Source organism: Panthera uncia, chromosome C2 (genome assembly GCF_023721935.1).
Source record: "Panthera uncia isolate 11264 chromosome C2, Puncia_PCG_1.0, whole genome shotgun sequence".
NCBI lineage: Eukaryota > Metazoa > Chordata > Mammalia > Carnivora > Felidae > Panthera > Panthera uncia.
In genome coordinates, this window is record NC_064810.1 from 107,750,784 (window position 1) to 107,774,326 (window position 23,543).

The 23,543-nt window shown below is 34.5% G+C and overlaps 1 protein-coding gene across 1 annotated transcript in view; it reads left to right on the top strand.

Annotated features, from left to right (window-relative positions):
• Nucleotides 1–23,543, top strand: part of DHX36 (DEAH-box helicase 36) — a 50,739-nt gene that overhangs the window by 21,537 nt on the left and 5,659 nt on the right. Inside the window, exons 10-22 of the mRNA XM_049628679.1 lie at nucleotides 1,229–1,369; nucleotides 1,611–1,713; nucleotides 2,287–2,374; nucleotides 5,531–5,586; nucleotides 7,003–7,067; nucleotides 7,985–8,128; nucleotides 10,243–10,360; nucleotides 11,009–11,107; nucleotides 15,262–15,435; nucleotides 15,607–15,693; nucleotides 16,817–16,900; nucleotides 19,392–19,491; nucleotides 19,589–19,679. Of these exons, the coding sequence (XP_049484636.1) occupies nucleotides 1,229–1,369; nucleotides 1,611–1,713; nucleotides 2,287–2,374; nucleotides 5,531–5,586; nucleotides 7,003–7,067; nucleotides 7,985–8,128; nucleotides 10,243–10,360; nucleotides 11,009–11,107; nucleotides 15,262–15,435; nucleotides 15,607–15,693; nucleotides 16,817–16,900; nucleotides 19,392–19,491; nucleotides 19,589–19,679 (1,350 nt within the window). The remainder of the gene's footprint in view (nucleotides 1–1,228; nucleotides 1,370–1,610; nucleotides 1,714–2,286; nucleotides 2,375–5,530; nucleotides 5,587–7,002; nucleotides 7,068–7,984; nucleotides 8,129–10,242; nucleotides 10,361–11,008; nucleotides 11,108–15,261; nucleotides 15,436–15,606; nucleotides 15,694–16,816; nucleotides 16,901–19,391; nucleotides 19,492–19,588; nucleotides 19,680–23,543) is intronic.

The following is a 23,543-nucleotide window of genomic DNA, read 5'->3' on the forward strand; positions in this document are numbered from 1 at the left end:
TTACCTCTGTTTTTCGGAATTGCTGGGAAGGGAGCCAACTGTGGGTCCATCCTGCTGACTAGGACTAATCTCTGTCTCAGGTTGCCCTACCTCAAGTTGATGCCTCTATATGTATCGAAGACTTAGGGGAATCCTGGGTCACAGGTACTGAATAGGGAAGGGGTTAACACTTTTTGGGTGTCTACTATGTGTCAGGCACTGTGCTTTATCTTACTGCATTTTTCTTTTATTCTCCTGCCAATACTATTAAAGTATTATAATATTTCAAATAGGCAAACCGAAGGGCAGAGGTTTGTATCTTGTCCAAGGTTACACAGGTAGTCAGTGGCAGAGCACGGACATCAGTCCAGTTCTGTCTGACTCTAAAGCCCATGGTCCAGACCCCCCTTTTCCATCTAGATGCTCTCCCTAGGCGAATTCCCAGGGGCTTTGGGGTCAAAGTGTAGTTTCACTTTTCTTTGTCTCCTCCCACCCCCATGCCTTTCAAACCATTTAAGTTAGGTGGAATTCTTAGGCAGATGCGCCCTCTGTTTGTTTTTAGCAGTCACTAATGGCGTGGTGGAGTCATGGCATATAGTATTGGATTGACACATAGGACACTTGAATACAGATTCTGGCTCTGCCATTTGGCTCTGACTGTAAGACTGACCAGAATTAAATAGTTCTCAAGCATGAGTGGGTCTGTAGGTCCATAGATAAATTTTCTGAATTTACTGGGGCACTAATTCAAATTCCTAGATTAGCAGACCCCAACCAGACCTACGGAGTCCAAATCACAAGGGATAGGACTCAGGATTCTGTATTTTATAAGCTCTCTGGGATTCTTATGTGCACTCAGGTTTGGAAACCTATATATTCAAAATCTGAGTCTTGTACTAGGCATTTATTATTTTATATGTGATATTTATATTTACATTAAACAGTAATGTTAACTTTTTAGAGCAAACTTAAGTTACTGTAGAATTAATTTTTTTTATTTTGACTGCTAACGATGATCTAAAGTTTTATGTACTTTGGTAGAGAAAAATGATTTTTATATAAAATGTTGGATTTTATATATTAATGAACAGCTACTAATAAACTATTTAGTAGCATTTACTAGAAAGCATAATGAAATGTTCTTTAAAATCCTCTTTAAAACCCGAAAGTAAAAAGTCACAGATATTTGCTAAAACCAGAGAGTTTGCAAATGGTTTAAGCTATTTAAGAATTTTTTTATTTATTTTAGGTATGTTCCAGAACAAAAAGAACACAGGTCCCAGTTTAAGAGGGGTTTCATGCAAGGGCATGTAAACAGACAAGAAAAAGAAGAAAAAGAAGCAATCTATAAAGAACGCTGGCCAGATTATGTAAGGGAACTGCGAAAAAGGTATGTGTTTTTTGCTTGTTTTTAATCTAATTTGGGATCACAGAGGCTAAATGACTAAAACAAAAAAGCAGAGATTGTCTTCTTGAATTTGTTTCTAACTATTGTTATCCCAGTAATACTTCTATATGTTAATTGTGTTTTCCCATTTGCTGATTGAATTAATTTTAAGATTTTAAGATAACAGGTTGAACCTTAGGAAACTTGATCAGGCATTTCATGACTTCCTATTTAACTTTGCTAGGTATTCTGCAAGTACTGTAGATGTTCTGGAAATGATCGATGATGATAAAGTTGATCTGAATTTGATTGCTGCCCTTATCCGACACATTGTTTTGGAAGAAGAGGTTAGTTTTTTGTTTGTTTCTTAGTGATGTAATTTTAATTTCATTAATATATCAAGACCCTGAGAAAAGAAGAATAATTTTTTAAATGCTTTTTACAAGTAGCATATGGAAGAAATTGACACTAGAAATAAGAATCTCAGAATACCAAAATTGAGGCATTTGATCTATTTGAAGAAAAGACTAAACAAATGAAATATCTGGGTTGTAAATCCTATTTTTAAAGAGTGAGCTTCAGGATGACTAGGTGGCTCAGTCAGTTAAGCATCCAACTCTTGATTTGAGCTCAAGTCATGATCTCAGTTTGTGAGATTGAGCCCTACATGGGGCTCCACACTGGCAGCACAGAACCTCTTTGGGCTTTGAGAGAACTCTCTCCCTCTTTCTCTGCCCCTCCCTCACTTGCTTTCTCTCTCTCTCTCTCTCTCAAAATAAACATTAAAAAGAGTGAGCTTCTATTCTTTAGTTACAATCAGTAAATAAAACTTCTGAAGCTAGTTTAAGTGTGCACAGAAGTTTACATTTAGTGTGTTTGGTTATGTGATACTTTGTAATGGATATTTCCCCTCCATATAGGATGGTGCAATACTGGTCTTCCTACCAGGCTGGGACAATATCAGCACTTTACATGATCTCTTGATGTCACAAGTGATGTTTAAATCAGGTATTATGGAAATGCATTTTATTACAATTCTAAGAATAGTACTTAAATCATATGCAGCATGTGTTTTTTTTCTTTTATTTGAAGAAGCGTTGCTTAGTCTAAGGCTGCCTCACTGTAGGAACTTGCTGGTCTTAAGCCCAGGTTGGGTTTTTTCAAAAGTTGGATCTCTTTCTCTCTTTTTTAAAAAATAAAGTTCTAGGTCACAAGATGAAGGTGGTAGGTATATGGTGAAGTTCTTTATTTGGTATTATGAGAATATTTTACTCCTTTTTCTAAATTTGCCTAATAATATTGAGCCCTTAAAGTTAAGATGTTGGTACTTGCGTTTGTTTTTTCACTCACTGCTGCATTTAATTGGGCAGAAAATAAGGTTGAATTTATCCCTTAGCCCAGCGTTTCTCAGTTCTGAATATACAAGTCACTAGTGGTGCTTCTGTAAAATTCAGATACTCAGACCCCATCCTCACCCCAAATCTGAGAATGTGACTTGAACGTCTATAGTTTTAAAAAATTCTATAGGTGCTTCCAACGCTTAAATAGCATGTTTAAGAGACATAATCTCTTATGTCTCAGAAATATATGGGACCATTTTTCTCCTATAAAATGCAGCCAGAGCATTTTCAGGAATAATTATTAACTTCCAATCAGTAAAATACAAAGCAAATTCTATTTAGTATTATATAATTCTAATTATATTTTCTAAACTTAATCTCTTGAATTGCTTTTGACACATTTTATTTTTACAAGACACTAAAAATTTTTTGATCTAATTGACTGAAATAGTAAAGCAGTATTTTTCATTCTTTGTTAAATCCCATTGTAGTAATGTCCTCAAAACATTCTCTATAATTAAAATTGTTTACTGTTCTATAGCTGGAAAATGTTTTTATCTGATTATCAGGGCTTCTCTGTAATGAAATAACTACTTTCACTGATAACCTTTGTCTATAGAAAAAGTGTAGTTGTGATTAAACTATGCAATTGAATTGTTTTTTTAAACAACTGGGATTCTTTTTTTGGCCGAACCTTCTAACGTTGGTCTCTCCCACCCCCCAAAAAAACACTACTGTATGATCTACTTTTAGTTTTAAAAAATGTGAGTATGTGTGGGGCACTGAGCTGGCTCAATCAGTAAAGCATGCAGCTCTTGATCTCAGGGTCTTGAGTTCAAGCCCCATGTTGGGTGTAGAGTTTACTTCAAATAAAAAATGTTGAGTATGTGTATATATTTACCAGGAAAAATACAAGGAAGATCTACCAAAATGTAACACTACAATTACATGCTGTGATATTGGTTATTATAATTGACTTTATTAATTTTCTAATTATTCTCAAGGAAGGAGGTATTAATTTATACTTTAACCACCTGCTCAATTCTTTTTAAAAAGAAATCTTTCCAAAGTTTAACAAGAATGTTTTTTCTCAAGTTATAGTTTTAAAATTTAGCCTTAATGATTGGCTGTACTCTGTTGACCATGTTAAAAGGGGCAAAAAAATTGGTCTAACTCTATACTGACTAAAGGTGAATTTTGAAACTCAATTTATTGAATGCTTATCAACTTATTTTTTTCTTCTCATAAGAGTATAGACTTTTTTCCCACTGACTACTGTAGTTGTGCAATATCAGCAGTCTAAACTCTTTTTACCCCAATTATGTTACCTTTAACAGAATTGTTTTTACTTTCATTGTTTTACCTGGCTACTGATTTTTTTTTAACTTGTAATGAAACATTTAAACTTAGAGAAAACTAGAGAATCGTACAGTGAACAACATATACCAATGACTTCAATGCAGCAATTATTTTTGTGATCTAATTTTTTCCTTTTTAAAATAAATTGCGGCTGTCATATATTATCTCTCAAAATATATGCATCTCTAAAAATGTACTTTTCTATATAATATATAACCATAGTACCATTTTTATATCTAATTTATAACATCATCTAATAATCCAGTCTATAATCAGATTTTCCCATTTTCCCCCAAAAGTGTCTTTCACAGCTAATAGTTCAAATTACAGAAAATTGTAAGCCAGATAAGTCTTTTACTCCACATAATCACTTTCATATCCCCCTTACCTTCCCCATGGTAATGATTTGTGGAAAAGACTAGGCTAGGTCCACCTACCTCGACTTTCTAGACTTGTCTGAATCTGAGTCTTCATAATATTATCATTTGATCCTTTCTTACCTATACTTATAAAATGGAAGTTACATCTTAAGGCCTAATCCAACTCAAAGTAAATTATTTTTGTCCTGAGTATTGATCGAGTTAATGCATTTCATATTGTGTTACAGAGACAAGTAATTCAGAGCAATCTTTTTAGCAATATCAATTGCTTGACAGCTTTTTACTACCTTTTAAGATTTGTAACCCTTATCAGAGGATTTGGGGAGTATCATATTTCCTTTGAATAACAATAGTTTTTGGCAGGGGGAATACAGTTATCTTGAGTCATCTCGATACTTGCTAGAGATTTAAGTCTTTAAGTCGGGTTGCATTTTTTTTGTAATCGTAGCTAAACTTGAAGTTTACCCTTGCTTCCTTAACATTCCCTTATTTCCATCACTAATAACTACACCAAACTTTCTCCCTATTGTCTAGTAATCACGAATGGGTTGAACTATTTCATTTTGAAACTTAAAAAGTAGGAATGTGATTTTACATTTCTAACAAAATTACATTTAAAAATGTGGGTCACTTTACCAGTGCTGTTTCATTATTTTTTTAACATAAAAGTGGACATGGGAATTTCATTAAAGTGCTCTAAAAATTCACTTATTATCTATATGATTAAAATAGTGAGGATCCCCCAAGGTCTATAAACTTATATTCATATTAGAGCGAATTTTTTGATGTTCAGTTAACTGATGGGAATAGAACTAATGATGTTTTCTAGCATAATTTGAAAAGATTGTTCCTAACTTTTAAGCATTCTTTAGGAATTTGGGGACTATGTTTATCAATGTGAAATAAATTGACAGAATAAAATGTCAGTAAGAACTTACTGGAGCACTAAGAAAACAAGAAAATAAAAAGAATAAAGTTTCTCCGATTATACATAGTAATATAAATTAAGAATTATGTGCTTAACTAATCTGGAGCTTTTCTGCAACTGTTTATCTTAAAGTTTACTTTTCTTTTTTAATTTTCAGACAGGTTTATTATTATACCCTTACATTCACTGATGCCTACGGTTAACCAGACACAGGTATGTTGTTAAATGTATTCATCCTCTGTCTTTCAGATTGAGGCAAGCTTCAGATTAAGGACTGCTTATTATCTTTTATTTTCTTTTATTTTTTTTGAAGGTGCATTTTCAAGTAGTAATCCATATAAAAATCACTTCTTTAAGAACTTTGCAAATGAATCTTCAGGGGATAATTGCACAAAAACTCGAGTAACTGAGTAATTAACAAATTAGTTTTGTCAGCATTAGGGAAAAGTTTATAGACTGGTTTCACCAGTAACTTGTTTGGGTTGCAGTTATCTATGACATACTACAGCTTGATGTTTGAGATTTTGATTTAACAGAATTAATGTATTTGTAGGTATGAGATTTCCTGTTTTATCAATAATATTATGGTTTTGAATGTTTTGTCTCTTGTCAGGTTCAGGCATGTCCCTTGTTAGGATCAACACTGCATTCTCAAAGACAAGATAGTTTTTTGGACTGCAGTGTTTGCAGGCCCTGATAGAAGGAGATGGCTCAGAAGAAAGTCTCTCTCTCTCTCTCTCTCTCTCTCTCTCTCTCTCTCTCTCTCGTACTTTTTCCCCTCCTTTTGTGAGAAAATCTCAAGGCATTTCTTATTGAGGCTCTTTTAATATCTTTTCTGCTGATTCTTTAATCCTGAGTAACCCTCAGCCAATCCAATTAGAGTACATACCTAAGTGAAGACAAGCGGTGAAGGACTGTTAGTTCCAAAGACCAGACAGAAGAGTACTTTCACTCTGACACACTAATAGTAAACTGTGTATTCCTTTGCTAGAAATTATATGACTACATTAGAAATTCTATTTTCTGTTGATTACCTTTGATGTAAATGAAGAGATAAGTGTATGCATTTCTTTGCATTATAGCCAAGTGGTACTTGACCACAAATTCTCCTTTTACTCAGGTGGCTTTGTGAAGGATGCCATTGAAGATTTTATTTTTTTTAGTTTGACTTCAAAAACTTGTATGTAGTGGTACAGCCCGCTGCTATCCATTCTGAGTTTGGCATCTGCCTGGGTGGTTGGTGTCCCTTAACCATAGAGTTTTGGATCATTCGTAATTCTTATTGTTAAACTGAACTCTCTCTCTCTCTCAAGAGTTTGATATCCAAAAAAACATTTTGCTTTACAGTTCTTGTTAAAAAACATTCTGTAAATTTAATCCTATTTCATTTGAAATTTAGTTTGTGATAAGGTTCATTCTAAAATCTGGGAGATTTTGTTTGGTTTAACGAAAATGATGGTTTAATTGAAAATGATGTGTACCTATAAGTGTGTGTACAAATGTTAGATGCATATGTGAAGGAATGAACGCAATGTTGAAAAGGAACAGTATCTGAAGTAATTCTGATTGGAAGAATGATGTCTTAGAAATTAATGTGCTTTTGAGGTTTTGATGTATTGATTCTTACAGGTATTTAAAAGAACTCCTCCTGGTGTTCGGAAAATAGTAATTGCTACCAATATTGCAGAGACTAGGTAAAAATTGTTTTAAATATCAACTACTGATGATTATGAGTTTTGAGCCCCATAAATTAGCATACCTTATACACTTCTCTCTCTAAAAGATACTTCGTAATGTCTTTAAAGTTAATTTAGTCATGGTGTTGGGCAGAGGCTTTTGTTTGCTTTCTAATCCTATAATGGATTAGCCTTTCTAAGTGTTTTTTAAAAAGCCTTCTTGGGGTGCCTAGTGGCTCAGTTGGTTAAGCGTCCAACTTCAGCCCAAGTCATGATCTCTCAGTTGGTGAGTTTGAGCCCTTCAATGGGCTCTGTGCTGACAGCTCAGAGCCTGGAGCCTACCTCAAATTCTGTGTCTCCCTCCCTCCCTCTCTCTCTGCCTCTCTGCACCTCCCCTGCTTGCACAGTGACTCTGTCTCAAAAATAAACATTAAAAAAAAAAACCTTCTTAAGGAATCATGGGAGTTGAGGTCAATTTTGGTTTTGCCTTTTTCTGGTTGGGGGTCGTCGTATTGTTTGGTAATTAGTTATGAATAGCCTTAAAATTTCTTATATTCCTTTGGAAGCATTAATATGTCTTTATACTCATTGAAACAGATTTTTCTGTGGAAGCTGATATTAAACCATGTGGGAACTTGGGCCCACAGAGCTAGGTACAAAAGTCATCAAGCAAGCTATGAAGTTTGACTATGGGCAAATAAAAATTCCTCATGTCATCTGCAGAATTGACTGCCACTACAGCTCCTGATGCTGCCTGCCCGACAAGGGGCTTGATCCCTGTAATGTTGGTGAATGTGGGAACAGTGGTGAAAATCCCTAACTGCAAAATCAATATGACTAATTAAAAATGCTTTGAAGTCCCTATCTGTAGTCCTGTTAGAGGTTATGTGCTTTTAATGTATTTTTAATATTTCATACATCTGTTTTCCAAACAGCATTACCATAGATGATGTAGTTTATGTAATAGATGGAGGAAAAATAAAAGAGACACACTTTGACACACAAAACAACATCAGTACCATGTCTGCTGAGTGGGTTAGTAAAGCTAATGCCAAACAAAGGAAAGGTCGAGCTGGAAGGTAAGATGGAACCTTTGTTTGTAAGTTGTTTTAATCATAGTTTCTTTGGAAAAATATCTGCCAAGTTTTCTATTTTTAATTTTTCAATCTAGTTAATTAAAATTAATATTATTTGTTAATTTGTTATTCTATTTAATTTTGTTTCCATTTTTTAAAAAGCATGAATTACTAATCATAACTAGTAATAATATTTGAATGTCATGTTATCTCCTAAACACTTTGTATATATTAACTTGCTTAATCTTCACAACAATGCTAGGAACTAGGTTATTGCCCCCATTTTAAGGGTATGGAAATTAAGGTATAAAGAAATTAAAAGTTAAACAGTTGTGTAAGTAGCAGAGTCAGAACTTGAACCCAGGCAGTCTGGCTCCAGTCTGGACTCCTAACCCTGTGCTTTACATCTATACTAGTTTTTCACTATTAGTTACCAATGAAAACACAAGGAAGTTTTCTCATTGATATGGGGGTAGCATAAGAAATAATATCTCTATCTTAATGGTAGAAAGAGTGATTTGCCTTTAACACAAGTAATTGCACTTATTATTCATTTTAATACATACTTCCTAGAAGTTTTACACCCTTATTCATATGAGTGGTAGAATCACGTCTGAAGTTGTAGAAGAGAGTTTTTCTTTTGCCTCCTACAGGTAGTACGAAAAAATTTCCATTAATCTTCAGATAACTGGCGTAAGTAAGGAAAGGAGAGTTAGATAATTTCAGCAATACTTTGTTTTACATTTGTAGGTAGTAAAGCTCTGTATCTTGCTATAATCTTTGCAGATTATCCCACTGCAATTTGTAGGCCGTTTATTAGATTATGCAGTTGCTGCTCTTGAGCTGAAGTGATACCTTATTCTAAGAATAATCTCTAAGACTGAGGTTTTCTCATGAAGACTTAATACCACTGGATACTAATTCAAGTAGTATTCACCATTGTGGTACACTTTTTTATATGAATAGTAAACATACTAGCCTTAGGTTTGATCCATAAAACGGTTCTAGAAATAAAGTAAACGAAGTATTATGTTTCGTCTAAATTTTCATTTGCAGTAGCTTGATAGAAGTTAACTGTGGAATTACAGTGGTTTAATTCAAATGAAAAATAGCCCCTTGTAGGGTCCACAGATAATAAATTCTTTTACCAAAGCCTGATTTGATTAATAATTACTTTGAAGGCCAAATCAAACTATATTATATGGTCCTCAGTGGAAGCATTCTTCGTTTTTACAGGCATGTTATATTAATAGATGATGGGTCTTTGTATACTTGTGACAGAAATAGCTAAGAATTTTAGAATTTATTTTTATTCCTATAGAAAATGGACCTCCCCCTCCTTTAGCAGCAAGAGCCCATAGGAATATTTATTCTGTTTGAAAATATATGAATACCCTCACCTCTACATGTCTATCCTTAACACTGTCCATTTATATCACTAAAGAAAAATTCAGCAACTAAAACATTTCCAAAATCCCTCTGAGAGCTCACTAAATAGCACATACTTAAAAGATTTTAGGGGCGCCTGGGTGGCTCAGTCGGTTAAGCGTCCGACTTCGGCTCAGGTCACGATCTTGCGGTCCGTGAGTTCGAGCCCCGCGTCGGGCTCTGGGCTGATGCCTCAGAGCCTGGAGCCTGCTTCCGATTCTGTGTCTCCCTGTCTCTCTGACCCTCCCCCATTCATGCTCTGTCTCTCTCTGTCTCAAAAATAAATAAACTTAAAAAAAAAAATTTAAAGATTTTAAATAATATAGACAGGTTAACATAATGCTAGGATTATTACATAAAATGCTCACAAGGCATATAGAGGGTTAACCTCAGTAAACAGTTATTAAGCACAGCATTCTGGAATCTGTAAGTTAGTAAAAAGGAACCAAATTATTGGTGCGGGGAGGAAATCATCTCTTTCTTAAAACTAGAACATAGGGATAATGGATCTAGATAATGTTCCTCAGATACATGGGGAGAAGGAATGTATGATTAATAAAAATGAAATATTAAGTTAGTTATGGTGTAGTTCATATGATACAGATATTGGCTATTTTCCCTGCTTGCTATTTTCTCTGGAGTTCTAAAAAGTCATTGGTAATGTTCCTTTTATTTATTTATTTTTTAAGAGTGCAGCCTGGTCATTGCTATCATCTATATAATGGTCTTAGAGCAAGCCTTCTGGATGACTATCAACTGCCAGAAATTTTGAGAACTCCTCTAGAAGAGCTTTGTTTACAAATAAAGGTAAATTAGGTGGGAGAGTTAAGGAACTAAATGGAGAGTGGGGTTCTAATTTTCAACATTTGTATAGAAGAAAGTAGTATATTAATCTGTGAAGAATTGTTATGCGTGTGTGTGTGTGTGTGTGTGTGTGTGTGTGTGTGTGTGTTTTAGTAAACTGTCTTTAAACTTCCTTCAAATGTTTATTAAACACATTTTATCATGTACTGCTCTAGGATCATGCTGCCTGTGTTTGAATCCTAACTCCCCTGACAGGCTAGTGGCAAGTTATTTAAATAAAGCTTATATAGAATTCTTTAGAACATTGCCTGGCATGTAGTGAGTAAGTGTTCAGTAAATAAATATTAGCTACATGTACTGTTACTACATCTTAAGGTGCTGTCCGTCTGATAAACCACTCACCATTTTTTGGCATTTTATATGTATTTTGATAGAAACAACCTTTTTATTTTGAAAAAGATCAGTAATAACCTATTTGTTGAGATTTTAACCAGCTACTTTTCTCATTAATATAAAGCTGGTGGGTGATAGAAAGTAGTAATGTGAAAATCATGTATAAGTTTGATGCTTTATTAATTGACTGACACAGGCATGACTAAACTGTTAATGTCAGTATATGATATATGTTTAATTATATTTGTCTTCCCCCAGATTTTAAGGCTAGGTGGAATTGCTTATTTTCTGAGTAGGTTAATGGATCCACCATCAGATGAAGCAGTGTCACTCTCCATAAAACACCTGATGGAACTGGTAAATTTTATTTTATTTTTCAAAATGTTAAGTTAGATTTATAATGTTAGAGCACGTAAGCCACCTGATTAAAAAATTTACTCTCATTACTATGAAGTAGATCAATGAATACACAGTGCCGAATTTGATTTACTCTTTGGCTTGGTATATGAAACGTGAATTAGAAAGTTATAAAATGATACCTTTGTGATGGTCTTATTATTCTGGGTCCTTTCCACACAATTTTTTCATTGTAGGCTTGTTTTAAAACTAGATAAAATTTTGGGGGCACCTGGGTGGCTCATTCGGTTAAGCGTCCGACTTCAGCCTGGGTCATGATCTCGCTGTTCTGGATTTCAAGCCCCGCATTGTTCTCTGTGCTGACAGCTCGGAGCCTGGAGCCTGTTTCAGATTTTGGTCTCCCTCCCTCTCTCTGTCTCTGCCCCTTCCCCACTCCTACTTTATCTGTCTCTCTCAAAAATAAACATAAAAAAAAAAAAAACTAGGTAAATTTTATATCTTTCAGTTTACTGGTCTTTGTCTTCATTTGCATTCTTCAGATGAATTTGGTTGGTTTCTTAGATTCTTCTGATTACCATAATGTTTTCAGAGCTTTTCTCAAATCCAAGTAATTTAATGACTGTGGACATCTTATGAAGGCAATTCTTGTATTTTTGAAAGAATACTAATGAGCTTTATATCCCCCTGCCTGACATTTTGGTCTTAATTTTTGTTTTGTTTTGTTTTGTTCTGCTTTATGTTCTTTCTGTGACATCATTGTTTTGAGAAACTAGTTTCAGTGACTTAACAAGTGACTACTTAGTTGGTAGCCATCCCTGCACAAGACCATGTTGAGAAGAGTCACAGGACTGGCTATGAATTAGTACCCAGAGTGAGGAGAAGGGCGCTGTGAGGTAATGCTCAGAGAAGAGAAAAAGTGGTTCAAGCTGTCTTCTCCAGTAAGGCAGCCACTGGTCACATGTGACTATTTAAATTTGAATTTTGAAGTAAATTACAAATTCAGCATCTCTAGTCACATTGCACATAGAACATTTTTGTCATTGCTAAAATTGTTGATTCGTGTGGGGTTAGAGGTTTCTGAAGATGTACTTTATATATTTCATTTTTATTTAAGCCATTTATACAGGTAATTTTGAGAATTTGACCTACATCAGAACACTGTAGTAGGTTTTAATGTGAGTTATTTAAATGAAAAAGCATTGTTAATTATCTGTCTTTGTTGGAATTTGTATTAGGTTTAGTGAGGTTCCTGGTACTTTAGGAAGTAGTACAGTTTTACTGCTGACCTGTCTTCCCACCTAGGCTTTTATCTAGTAGAATAGAGCTTTGCTGCTATTTCGTCTAATAGAATAGAGCGAGGTGGCAATCAGAGAATCAACTTACTGTTGATGGTAGAGATGGATGACCAGAGAACAGCTGGACTCTGAAGCCCAAGTGGGTGGCTTCTTCTCTCCCAACTGAATTTAAGAACCAGTCTTTACTTAGCCGTTTGCTTGAAACGGCCATGCAAATCCTTCTCCATCATGAAAAGGCCAGCAAATCCTTCTCTCAACAGTAGATTCCAAAGCTTTTTTAAAGTTTTTATTTAAATTACAGTTAAAATACAGTGTAGTATTAGTTTCAGGTGTACCATGTAGTGATTTTATGCTTCCTTAAGACACCCAGTGCTCATCACAAGTGCATTCCTTATCGCCATCACCTGTTTAACCCATCTCCCCACCCATCTCCCCTCTGGTAACCATCTGTTCTCTGTAATTAAGAGTCTGTTTCTTGGTTTGCCTCTCTGGGATTTTTTGTTTTTGTTTCTGTTTTTCTTTTCTGTATGCTCTTTGGTTTCTTAAATTTTATGTATGAGTTAAATTATTAGGTGTTTGTCTTTCTCTGAGTGACTTATTTCACTTAGCATGATACTCCATCCACATCTTTGGAAATGTCAAGATTTCATTCTTTTTTATAGTTGAGTAATATTCCTATATATATATACATATATATATATGTATATATATATATGCATGCCACATGCCACATCTTCTTTACCCATTCATCAGTTGGTGGACACTTGGGCTGCTTTTGTAGTTTAACTATTGTAGACAGTGCTGCTGTAAACATTTGGGGTGCATGTATCCCTTTGAATTGGTATTTTTGTATTCTTGGAGCGAATACCTGGTAGTGCAGTTGCTGGATTGTAAGGTAATTCTATTTTTAACTTTTTGAAGAATGGCCATGCTGTTTTCCACAGTGGATACGCCAGTTTGGGTTCCCACCAACAGTGCATCATTAGGGTTCCCCTTTCTCCACATCTTCGCCAACACCTTTTGTTTCTTGTGTTGATTTTAGCCATTCTGACAGGCATGAGGTGATATCTCATTGTGGTTTCTATTTGTATTTCCCTAATGACAAGTGATGAGCATCTTTTCATGTGTCTGTTAGCCATCTATATTTTTTGGAAAAATGTCTGTTCATGTCTTCTGCCCATTTTTAATCAGATTATTCATTTTTAGGGTGTTGAGTTTTATAAGTTCTTTATATATTTTGAATACTAACCCTCTATCAGATATGTCATTTCCAGATATTTTCTCCCATTCTGTAGGTTGCTTTTTAGTTTTGTTGATGGTTGGTTGGGGAAGGGGCAGAGAATCCCAAGCAGACTCCTTGCTGTCAGTGCGGACCCAAGCACAGGGCTCCCATTTTGCAAACCGAAATCATGAGATCATGACTTGAATTGAAATCAGGAGTCAGACACTTAACCCATTAAGCCACCTAGGGGCCCTATAAATAGTTCTGTTTATCCCTTTCCAATCATCTAGGACCCATAGTACAATCTTGAGCAGAAGTGGTATGATAGTATACATTCTTGTGTTCTTTTTCTCAGAGGGAAAGCTGTCAACAATTTGTTGAGTGTATTTGTTGAAGATTTTTTTCATGGAAACCGTCAAATTAAGGAAGTTTCTGGTTTACTAAAAGATTTTTATTGTGCATGGATAATTGATTTTGTCAAATCCCTTTTCTGCCTCTCATGAGATTATGATGTGGGTTTTTTCTTGTTTAATTTGCTGTGTATTGGATTACGTTGATTTTTTTTTTTTTTTCAAATGTTAAACCAACTTTCATTCCTGAAACAAATCTAACTTGCTGGGATTCAATTTCCTTTTTTTTTTTTTTTTTTCCTCCCTGTGGTTTCTCATGCATAAGTTTATTTAGTAGTTTTCCTTTCTCCAAATGTCCCTGTCCAGTTTGTTACCAAGATTATGCCAGGTACAAAAAAACAAGTAGGGAGCATTATATATTTTTTTTGTTTTTCTGTTCTCTGAAAGAATTTTTTGTAAGATTAAGGTTATTTCCACCATAAATGTTTAGTAGAAGTCTTTTCTGATGGGATACATACGGGTTATGGTTTTTATTTTTTCTTGATATCTTTTTGTGTACCTAGTTATTTTAATTGTGTACTGGGCATTGCATTTATAGTGCTCTTTGTAGATAAAAATTTGAAACTTAAGATGATGATAACTTTCTCCAGCGAAGATTTATGTTGCTTCTGCCAGGAAAAGAAGCACCAGTTCTGGGCTCACCTCCCTGGACTTCTGTTATTCTCCAAATTCTATACTTAGAATTTTTATACTTCTTTTTTAACTCCTCAGTGTCTTCAAGCAGCTTTCCTAGCTGTATTCAGTGGGACGATTGGACCAAATTACCTAGGTAATCAGAGCAGTAGCCCACCCCCAGTTTTCAGTGTTCTGGATATGCCCATTATTTCTTGCCTTCCTGTCTGATGTAAACTACCAGAATCAAAGCTTTGCATTATATATTTCGAATATATAATAGTTGTTTCTTTCTTTGTTTTATTTTGTCCCACAACACCAGGGGGTGATTTTATTTGATTGAAAGTTTGCTAATGTGGTATTTCTCTTATTTCTCTCCTAACATTTAGAGTAGGGCCAGGTTGTGGATATTTTATTTGTCTATTTTAATGTAAGTTTCTAACCTTTGCTGACTTCAGAAATTCTGTTTTGGTGAAGAAAACAGCATCAAACAATATTAAAGCATTTGGGTCTAAGAGTGAGAACTCTCCTGTTGTTTATTTTAAAGCAAACTAAAATAGCTTTAAATAGGATGCTTTACAGTGTTGATTTTAAACATAAATCCGTGCTTTACAGAATGCTTTGGATAAACAAGAAGAATTGACACCCCTTGGAGTCCACTTAGCACGATTACCAGTTGAGCCACACATTGGAAAAATGATTCTTTTTGGAGCTCTTTTCTGTTGTTTAGACCCAGTACTCACCATTGCTGCTAGTCTCAGCTTCAAAGATCCTTTTGTCATTCCATTGGTAAGAAAGATACAGATAAAAGGCTAAGCGTTTTTATATTCACAGAATAGTTTTTGTTGAGATCCATTTTTCAGCATTTTATTCGAATGCCTTTCTCACTTGACCATCAGGGCAATTTAAGTGGCCTTCATCTATTTTTTTCTTTTTTTTTTTTTTTCCTTCTTTCTTAAGGGCAAAGAAAAGATTGCAGATGCAAGAAGAAAAGAATTGGCAAAAGATACCAAAAGTGACCATTTGACAGTTGTGAATGCATTTGAGGTAAAAAATGACTTGTTCTGGATTGTGACAGTTCATTCAAGTGAAAAGCTGATAATAGATGTACTCAGTTTTTAAAATGTGTATATTTAATAGGTATCAGGAATAAATTGCTGAGTGTTTAAAATTAGGTGAACATTTAAAAAACATTGCACATGATATATTTTTTGATAGTTCATTACATTTACCCTTTTGGGAAAAAAAAATCTATATTTGTGTTTTGATAACAGTAGAACAAATTAACAGTTTATCTTAAAAATCTATTTTATATTCATTTATATCTTTGTGTTGACATTCGTAAAAGGTGGTCTTAGTCTGTTTATTAATAAACTGTAACTTATTCAGATTTAACATTTTGATGACTATGCTAATCATGCACATTATTTAGAGAGACCGTTTCTCCTCCCAAAAGTCAAGCTTATGTGAGGAATACATTTATCACCCATATTTGCAAAATTTAAATGTAATTAGGTTTTTAGAGATAGTATCTTTTTACTGTAGCTCTAGATTCATTTTTATACCACATATTATGGGAAAGTTATGTATTTTTTTTCTTTGAGCTCATCCAGTATTAACTTTTCTTTTTCCCCATCTTCCCTTGTCTGTGTATATAACTTCATATACATACATATATATTATATATATATATATATTATATATTATATATATATAATATATATATTTACATACATATATAATATATATTATTATATATATATATAATATATATTATATATATATTGGATATATATATATATAATATATATATATTTGTGTATATTCCAATACAGTAGCATTAGAATTTGTTCAGCAGTGTTCTTTTTTATTAATACCTAATATATATGATGGCATTTTGTATAAAATACACAGTATATTGTTATATAACTTGTACTTGTTTGTATGAAGAAAGGTCTGGAAATTCATTAGTGGGTATATCTTAACAACTAGAATCATGGGGAGTGCTTTTTTTTAATAGTATGTGAATTTCAAAATTCTTTGAGTAGTTTTTAAAGAAGATGAAGTATTGGTAGAAGAGTAAGTTATTACCCAAATAAAGATAAACTAGTAAGAATCTTTGCTTTGATGAACAATATTAATAGTTTTCTTTAATTTCTTTGCCCCATAGGGCTGGGAAGATGCTAGGCGACGTGGTTTCAGATATGAAAAAGACTATTGCTGGGAATATTTTTTGTCTTCAAACACATTGCAGGTAATGGTGAATGTTTTGAAATGATTCCCAAATATGTTTATATGTATCCATTTTGTATAGTTAGATCTTTAGCAAAAAAGTTAATGGTGTGAGTTTGTTACATGAAGTTAAATGATTTTACAAAATAATAGAAGGAATCTTTATTAAATAAATCAACTGCAACAAAACAAAGGTATATAATATAATAAACATAAAGGTGGCTAATGGCTAAGAAAAGAAACAAGATTCCAGAGTATAGCAGGAAAATGTAGTAAAGCTTGGGTACTCTTTTTACCCCCACCTTCTAGTTGCTGTTTTGATGATTCAGCCTGAAAATGCTCACTGATACTCCTAAAATCTATTTTAAAATAATAAACAGTATCTTTACCTTAACTTTTGGGTAGGTTATCTTTAATAAGAAAACACTGGAAAGGAGGCCTTTGTGAACCAGAGATCGTAAATAAACAGGACAGATAGACATCAGACATAACGACTCTACACTGAATTGGAGAAGTGTAAGATTAGGAATTCCTCACGTTCCCCTGTTACATGTACATTCCAGTGATATGGCAGGAACCTTGGTACTGGACATTTAACAAATGTACAAGGGGGTAAGAGAATCAAGAATCTAGCATGTCTAGCAAATCTAATAAAAGCTGTGCAAACATTAACAAAATGAAATATGACAGTTCTCAAAGTTACAACAATCAATGTCAAAAAAGAATAGATTACAACATATCTCAACAGAAAATACTGTACAACTGCTTCATAGTAAATAACAGTTTAGGAAGAATATGAATTCAATAAAACAAAGATAAGAAAATAAACCAATAGAGTGGATGAAAAGACTGCTGACCTAAGAAGACACATTGATGACCAGAAGAATTACAGGGAACAAAATGGATATCCCTGTAAAGGATTGATCTAGAAGAAAGAGTCTAGGTAATCACAGTTTGTAGATGCAGCCACAAAAGAAAAAATTGAAAACAATAAGTAAAAAGCTTCTAGACAGGAAGACAGGACTGATCCATCATGAAGATAATAGGTGTCTCTCCATAGAAAATTCAGGTGTAATTATGACTATGTATTCAGAGATATGTGCAAGAACATTTCCTTCAATAGAGAAAATAAAATGAACTACATGTATGAAAAGATGACTGAATCCAAGGGTTGAGAATATTCTATCCAGTCAAGATACTAATTCACCTATAAAGACAGAGGACAGGCATTCGAGAATGCATTTGAAATACTACACCCATGAGCTGTTCTTGAGAAAGAGATATTGAATTGCTGTCTATTAAGAGATAAAAAGAATTTCAGAAATGGAGAGTACCTATTAAATCAATGAGTGTTATGTGTGGATATTATTTAAATATAGAACAAATACAAAACAGTATTGGGAATTATAGATACAGAATAGAATAGAGTAGAATAGTTATTATTCTGAACAGTATAAAATAATGGTAATAAAAAAACCAGGACATGGTCTAGAGTGTCAGAGTCACGTAGTTCACAAAAGGGATATAGACTAAGACCAACTTTACGTTTCATAATCTCTTATTTTAAGCTTAAAGGATCCTTTATTATCTTTTGTGATTGTGAAAATTTAAGATTCATCAATTTAATTTTTATTTCTATTTAACTTTTTAAAATTGAACTCAAATTATCCAGCACCCCCAAAAAATTGAACTCAAATTAATTTTAATACTCGTATTAAAATAGCTTTTATACATTGTCCCATTGTTAGGATAGCATTTCTATCTAACTCTTCTGTCAGTATATATGTGTAAATGTCTGCAGTATTATTTAGTTAGTAAATGGTTACTTCTGACTAAACTGAGTTAGGGAAATTTCATTTGTACTTCCTGTATTACTTGTGTGCTTTATAATGAGCCATGCATCATTTTTATTCAAATTAGGATTCTTCTTCAAAACAAAACAGAAAAACAGACATTAAGCCTTTGTGCCAGTATGTAACAGCAGTTAATTCTCAGTAGTAGAACTATGGATGTAGTAGAAATATATGGATGTTGATTATTTTATTTATGCTTTTCTGTTTTTGGGGGGTTTTGTTTGTTTTCAAAATATGGGGTGGAGAACCATTTTTTAAATTATGTTAATGAATCTTCTGCAGAATGGAGCAATACTTAAAACATCAGTGGTTATTCCTTAATAGCAGGCAAAACTTTTCTGTTAAAAAATCAGATGATATTTTAGGCTTATAGGCCATATGGTGTCTGTTAGAGCCACTCACTTCTGTTATTATAGTGTAAAAGTAACCATAAATAATAGCTGAGCGAGTGTGACTTTGTTTCAGTAAAACTTTATTGACAAAAACAGGTGTTTGTAAATTTTGTAGTTTGCCAGCCTCTGCTCTAAAACATCACATTTTTGCAAGTGTCTTATAAAGCAAGGAAAACTTACAGCTATTTATATGAGTATACGTTGTATGGCCCCTATAAAAATCTGTATGAAAGGTATTCTAGTTCTGTTTGTTACCATTGCTCCCTAGATGCTGCATAACATGAAAGGACAGTTTGCTGAGCATCTTCTTGGAGCTGGATTTGTAAGCAGTAGAAATCCTAAAGATCCAAAATCTAATATAAATTCAGGTAAAGAAGAAAATGCAGTGAAAATAGCTTGCTTTTTGTATTGTTTGTTGTATCTGTATTTTAATTTTTTTCCCCTCTATCTTCCTACTCCCAATAGATAATGAGAAGATAATTAAAGCTGTCATCTGTGCTGGTTTATATCCTAAAGTTGCTAAAATCCGACTAAATTTGGGTAAAAAAAGAAAAATGTAAGCATTGAAGATTATTATGAATTATTTCTAATTGTCTCCTTCAGCTTTTGAAATCCTCTTTATGGCAGCAGAGCTTATATTTTAAACTTGTTCTTCTTTATATTTGGGCCATGTTCTTGTTCTTTACTTTTGATCTAAATTGAAGAGAATGCAGGGGCACCTGGGTGGCTCAGTCAGTTAAGCATCTGACTTTGGCTCAGGTCATTATCTCACAGTTTGTCAGTTCAAGCCCCATGTCGGGCTCTGTGTTGACAGCTCAGAGGCTGGAGCCTGCTTGGGATTCTATGTCTCCCTCTCTCTGTTCCTACCCTGCTTGCACTCTCTCTTTCTCTCAAAAATAAAAAATAAAGATTAAAAAAATAATAAATTTAAGAGAATGCAAACTATTTAACACAGGCATCACTTTCCCTCATAGCACTTACCTGGAGTCAGCTCTCCCATCACCCATTATTCACAAAGAACGTTAATGAAATATAATACTAGGGTAAATATTAGGAAAGTAAGCCAGCTATTAAAAAAAAAAAAGTCAGTGCAGAGGCATCTGGGTGGCTCGGTCGGCTAAGTGTCCAACTTCTGCTCAGGTCATGATGTCATAGTTGGTGAGTTCAAACCCCACGTCAGGTTCTCTGCTGACAGCTCAGAGCCTGGAGCCTGCTTTGGATTCTGTGTCTCCCTTTCTCTACCCCTCCCCTGATTGTGTTCTCTCTCCCTCTCTCTGTTTCTCTCAAAAATAAACATTTAAAAACAGTGCATGGATGGCTATTACCTAGAGAAGACTTTTTTAGGGTTTCTTCTCTTCTAAGACACATAATTTTCTAATTTACCTCTTTGATGAAAATTGTGGTGATTTCACTGTTTTAGGTAATAAGGTATAACTTTTAAATATGTGTACAAATAATTAGCCTCAGGAATAATTGGAGACTGCAAGGCATATTTTTTGCCTAGCAAATAAGTTCATTCTAGTGAGGAAACAGCAACTCTAAGTCACAGATGTGTAGTAGTGTGTGAATGAAGACACATTAGACTCTTGTGTCATGTCATTAAAATAGTCCCTGGCCAGTGGATTCATAAGTGAATACGTTAATTTGAGCATTGTGTCCTAAGGAAGTAATTCCAAATGTTTTTTAAAAAGATGTAAAGAACATAGGTGTCCAAAAAAAAAAGTGGGGAAATTATTTGATATTATCATATTATAATGGCATTTAAGCTCATATAAATAAGGCATATAAAACAGTTACTGTACAATAACAAAATAAACTGACATTAAATGAAAAAGTTTGGATATCCTATGATGATAAACATGAAAATACAAGATCTCAAAGACAGATTAAAGTGCAGACATTGTTTTAGGGCAGTGCTTCTCAACTGGGGTGACTACCTGCCAAGGGACATTTTATTTGACTGTGACATTTGGGGTAGTTCCAGCTGGGGCAGTACTACTAGCATCTAGTAGATAGAGGCCAGAGATGCTATTAAACCTTTAATATCCAGGACAGCCTCCACGACAAGGATTACTCAGTTTAATATGTCAAATATGCAGAGTTTGAAAAACCTTATTGTCACATAGGAAGTTATGGATAACATGAATTTTAATCATTGTAACTGGATTATCTACACTTTAAGTGAACAGGTACTTTTTTGAGATCATTACTTTGTCAGTTTTTTAAAATATCCATTCTTGTCTTTACAAATAGCTTAACAGAGACTCTGAAATACATTTTGTAAATTTCTCTGCCATCCTATGAAGGATTTACGGAAAAAAATGTAGTTCTGTTTGTATTGGTGCTTTATTTTGGTCTAGACCAGGGACCAGCCAATTTTAGCATGCTTGGCCAAAATTCTTGTTGGTATAAATTTTTATTGGAACAGCCACACCTCTTCGTTTACATGTTGTTTGTGTCTGCTTTCCTGCTTTGTCAGCAGACTTGAGTAGCTGTGATGGAGCTCATCTGGCTTACAAAGCCTAAAATATTTTCTGTGTGGTCCTGTACAGAAAAAGTTTGCCAACCCCTGCTGCTTTCATGATGTAGGGTTATAGGGTGGCATTGGTTAAATAGGCTGTGGTGAGGAAGAATAATTTCTGATTTTATTCTAAGGACTCATGACTGTGATTCATGAATTTGGTTAGAAGTATTATGAGTTCCTAGAACCATGGAAAGATACTCTTAAAAACAAATGGGAAGGATTAATGGATTAAGAGCTTTTATGTTGTCATTTAATACAGGCAATTACCATTGATTGTTTCAAAAGAAACTGTCAGACATCTCCATGTTGAATAATATTGATTAAAGACTCGTGTATTTTGAGGTAAAACTTTTATGACTATCAAAGAAAGACCCTGGAAATTGAGAGACTGACTAGAGCTATGTCAGAATACCTTTATTCCTTAGCAGTGCAGAAGCATGAAGATAAAAAGCTTCTGCATTGCAAAGGAAACAATCAACAAAACTAAAAGGCAACCGACAGAATGGGAAAAGATACTTGCAAATGACATATCAGACAAAGGGCTAGTATCCAAAATCTATAAAGAACTTACCAAACTCCACACGCAAAAAACAATCCAGTGAAGAAATGGGCAGAAATCATTAATTAGACACTTCTCTAAAGAAGACATCCAGATGGCCAACAGGCACATGAAAAGATGCTCAACGTCCCTCCTCATCAGGGAAATCCGAATCAAAACCACACTGAGATACCACCTCACACCAGTCAGAGTGGCTAAAATGAACAAATCAGGAGACTATAGATGGCTGGAGACGATGTGGAGAGATGGGAACCCTCTTGCGCTGTTGGTGGGAATGCAGAGTGGTGCGGCCACTCTGGAAAACAGTGTGGAGGTTCCTCAAGAAATTAAAAATAGATCTACCCTATGACCCAGCAATAGCACTGCTAAGAATTTACCCAAGGGATACAGGAGTGCTGATGCATAAGGGCACTTGTACCCTAATGTTTATAGCAGCACTTTAAACAATAGCCAAATTATGGAAAGAGCCTAAACGGCCATCAACTGATGAACGGATAAAGAAATTGTGGTTTATATACACAATGGAATACTGCTTGGCAATGAGAAAGAATGAAATATGGCCTTTTGTAGCAACGTGGATGGAATTGGAGAGTGTTATGATAAGTGAAATAAGTCATACAGAGAAAGACAGTTACCATATGTTTTCACTCTGATGTGGATCCTGAGAAACTTAACAGAAACCCATGGGGGAGGGGAAGGAAAAAAAAAAAAAGAGGTCAGAGTGGAAGAGAGCCAAAGCATAAGAGACTCTTAAAAACTGAGAACAAACTGAGGGTTGACGGGGGGTGGGAGGGAGGGGAGGGTGGGGGATGGGTATTGAGAAGGGCACCTTTTGGGATGAGCACTGGGTGTTGTATGGAAACCAATTTGACAATAAACTTCATATATTGAAAAAAAAATGAGAATAAGGGGCGCCTGGGTGGCTCAGTTGGTTAAGCGTCCAACTTTGGCTCGGGTCATGATGTCTCAGTCTGTGAGTTCGAGCCCCGTGTCGGGCTCTGTGCTGACACCTCAGAGGCTGGAGCCTGTTTCGGATTCTGTGTCTCCCTCTCTCTCTGCCTCTCCCCTGCTCATGCTCTGTCTGTCTGCCTCCAAAATAAATAAAAACATGAAAAAAAAATTAAAAAAAAAAACAGAATAAATGAGGGGTGATGGGGGTGAGGAGGCAGGGGAAAGTGGGTGATGGGCATTGAGGAGGGCACCTGTGGGATGAGCACTGAGTGTTGTATGGAAGCCAATTTGACAATAAATTTCATATTTTAAAAAAATACATTTATTCCAAGTATTCCCATTCTGAAATTGGGGGATTTGAATGAATAAGAAACCATTGATAACAT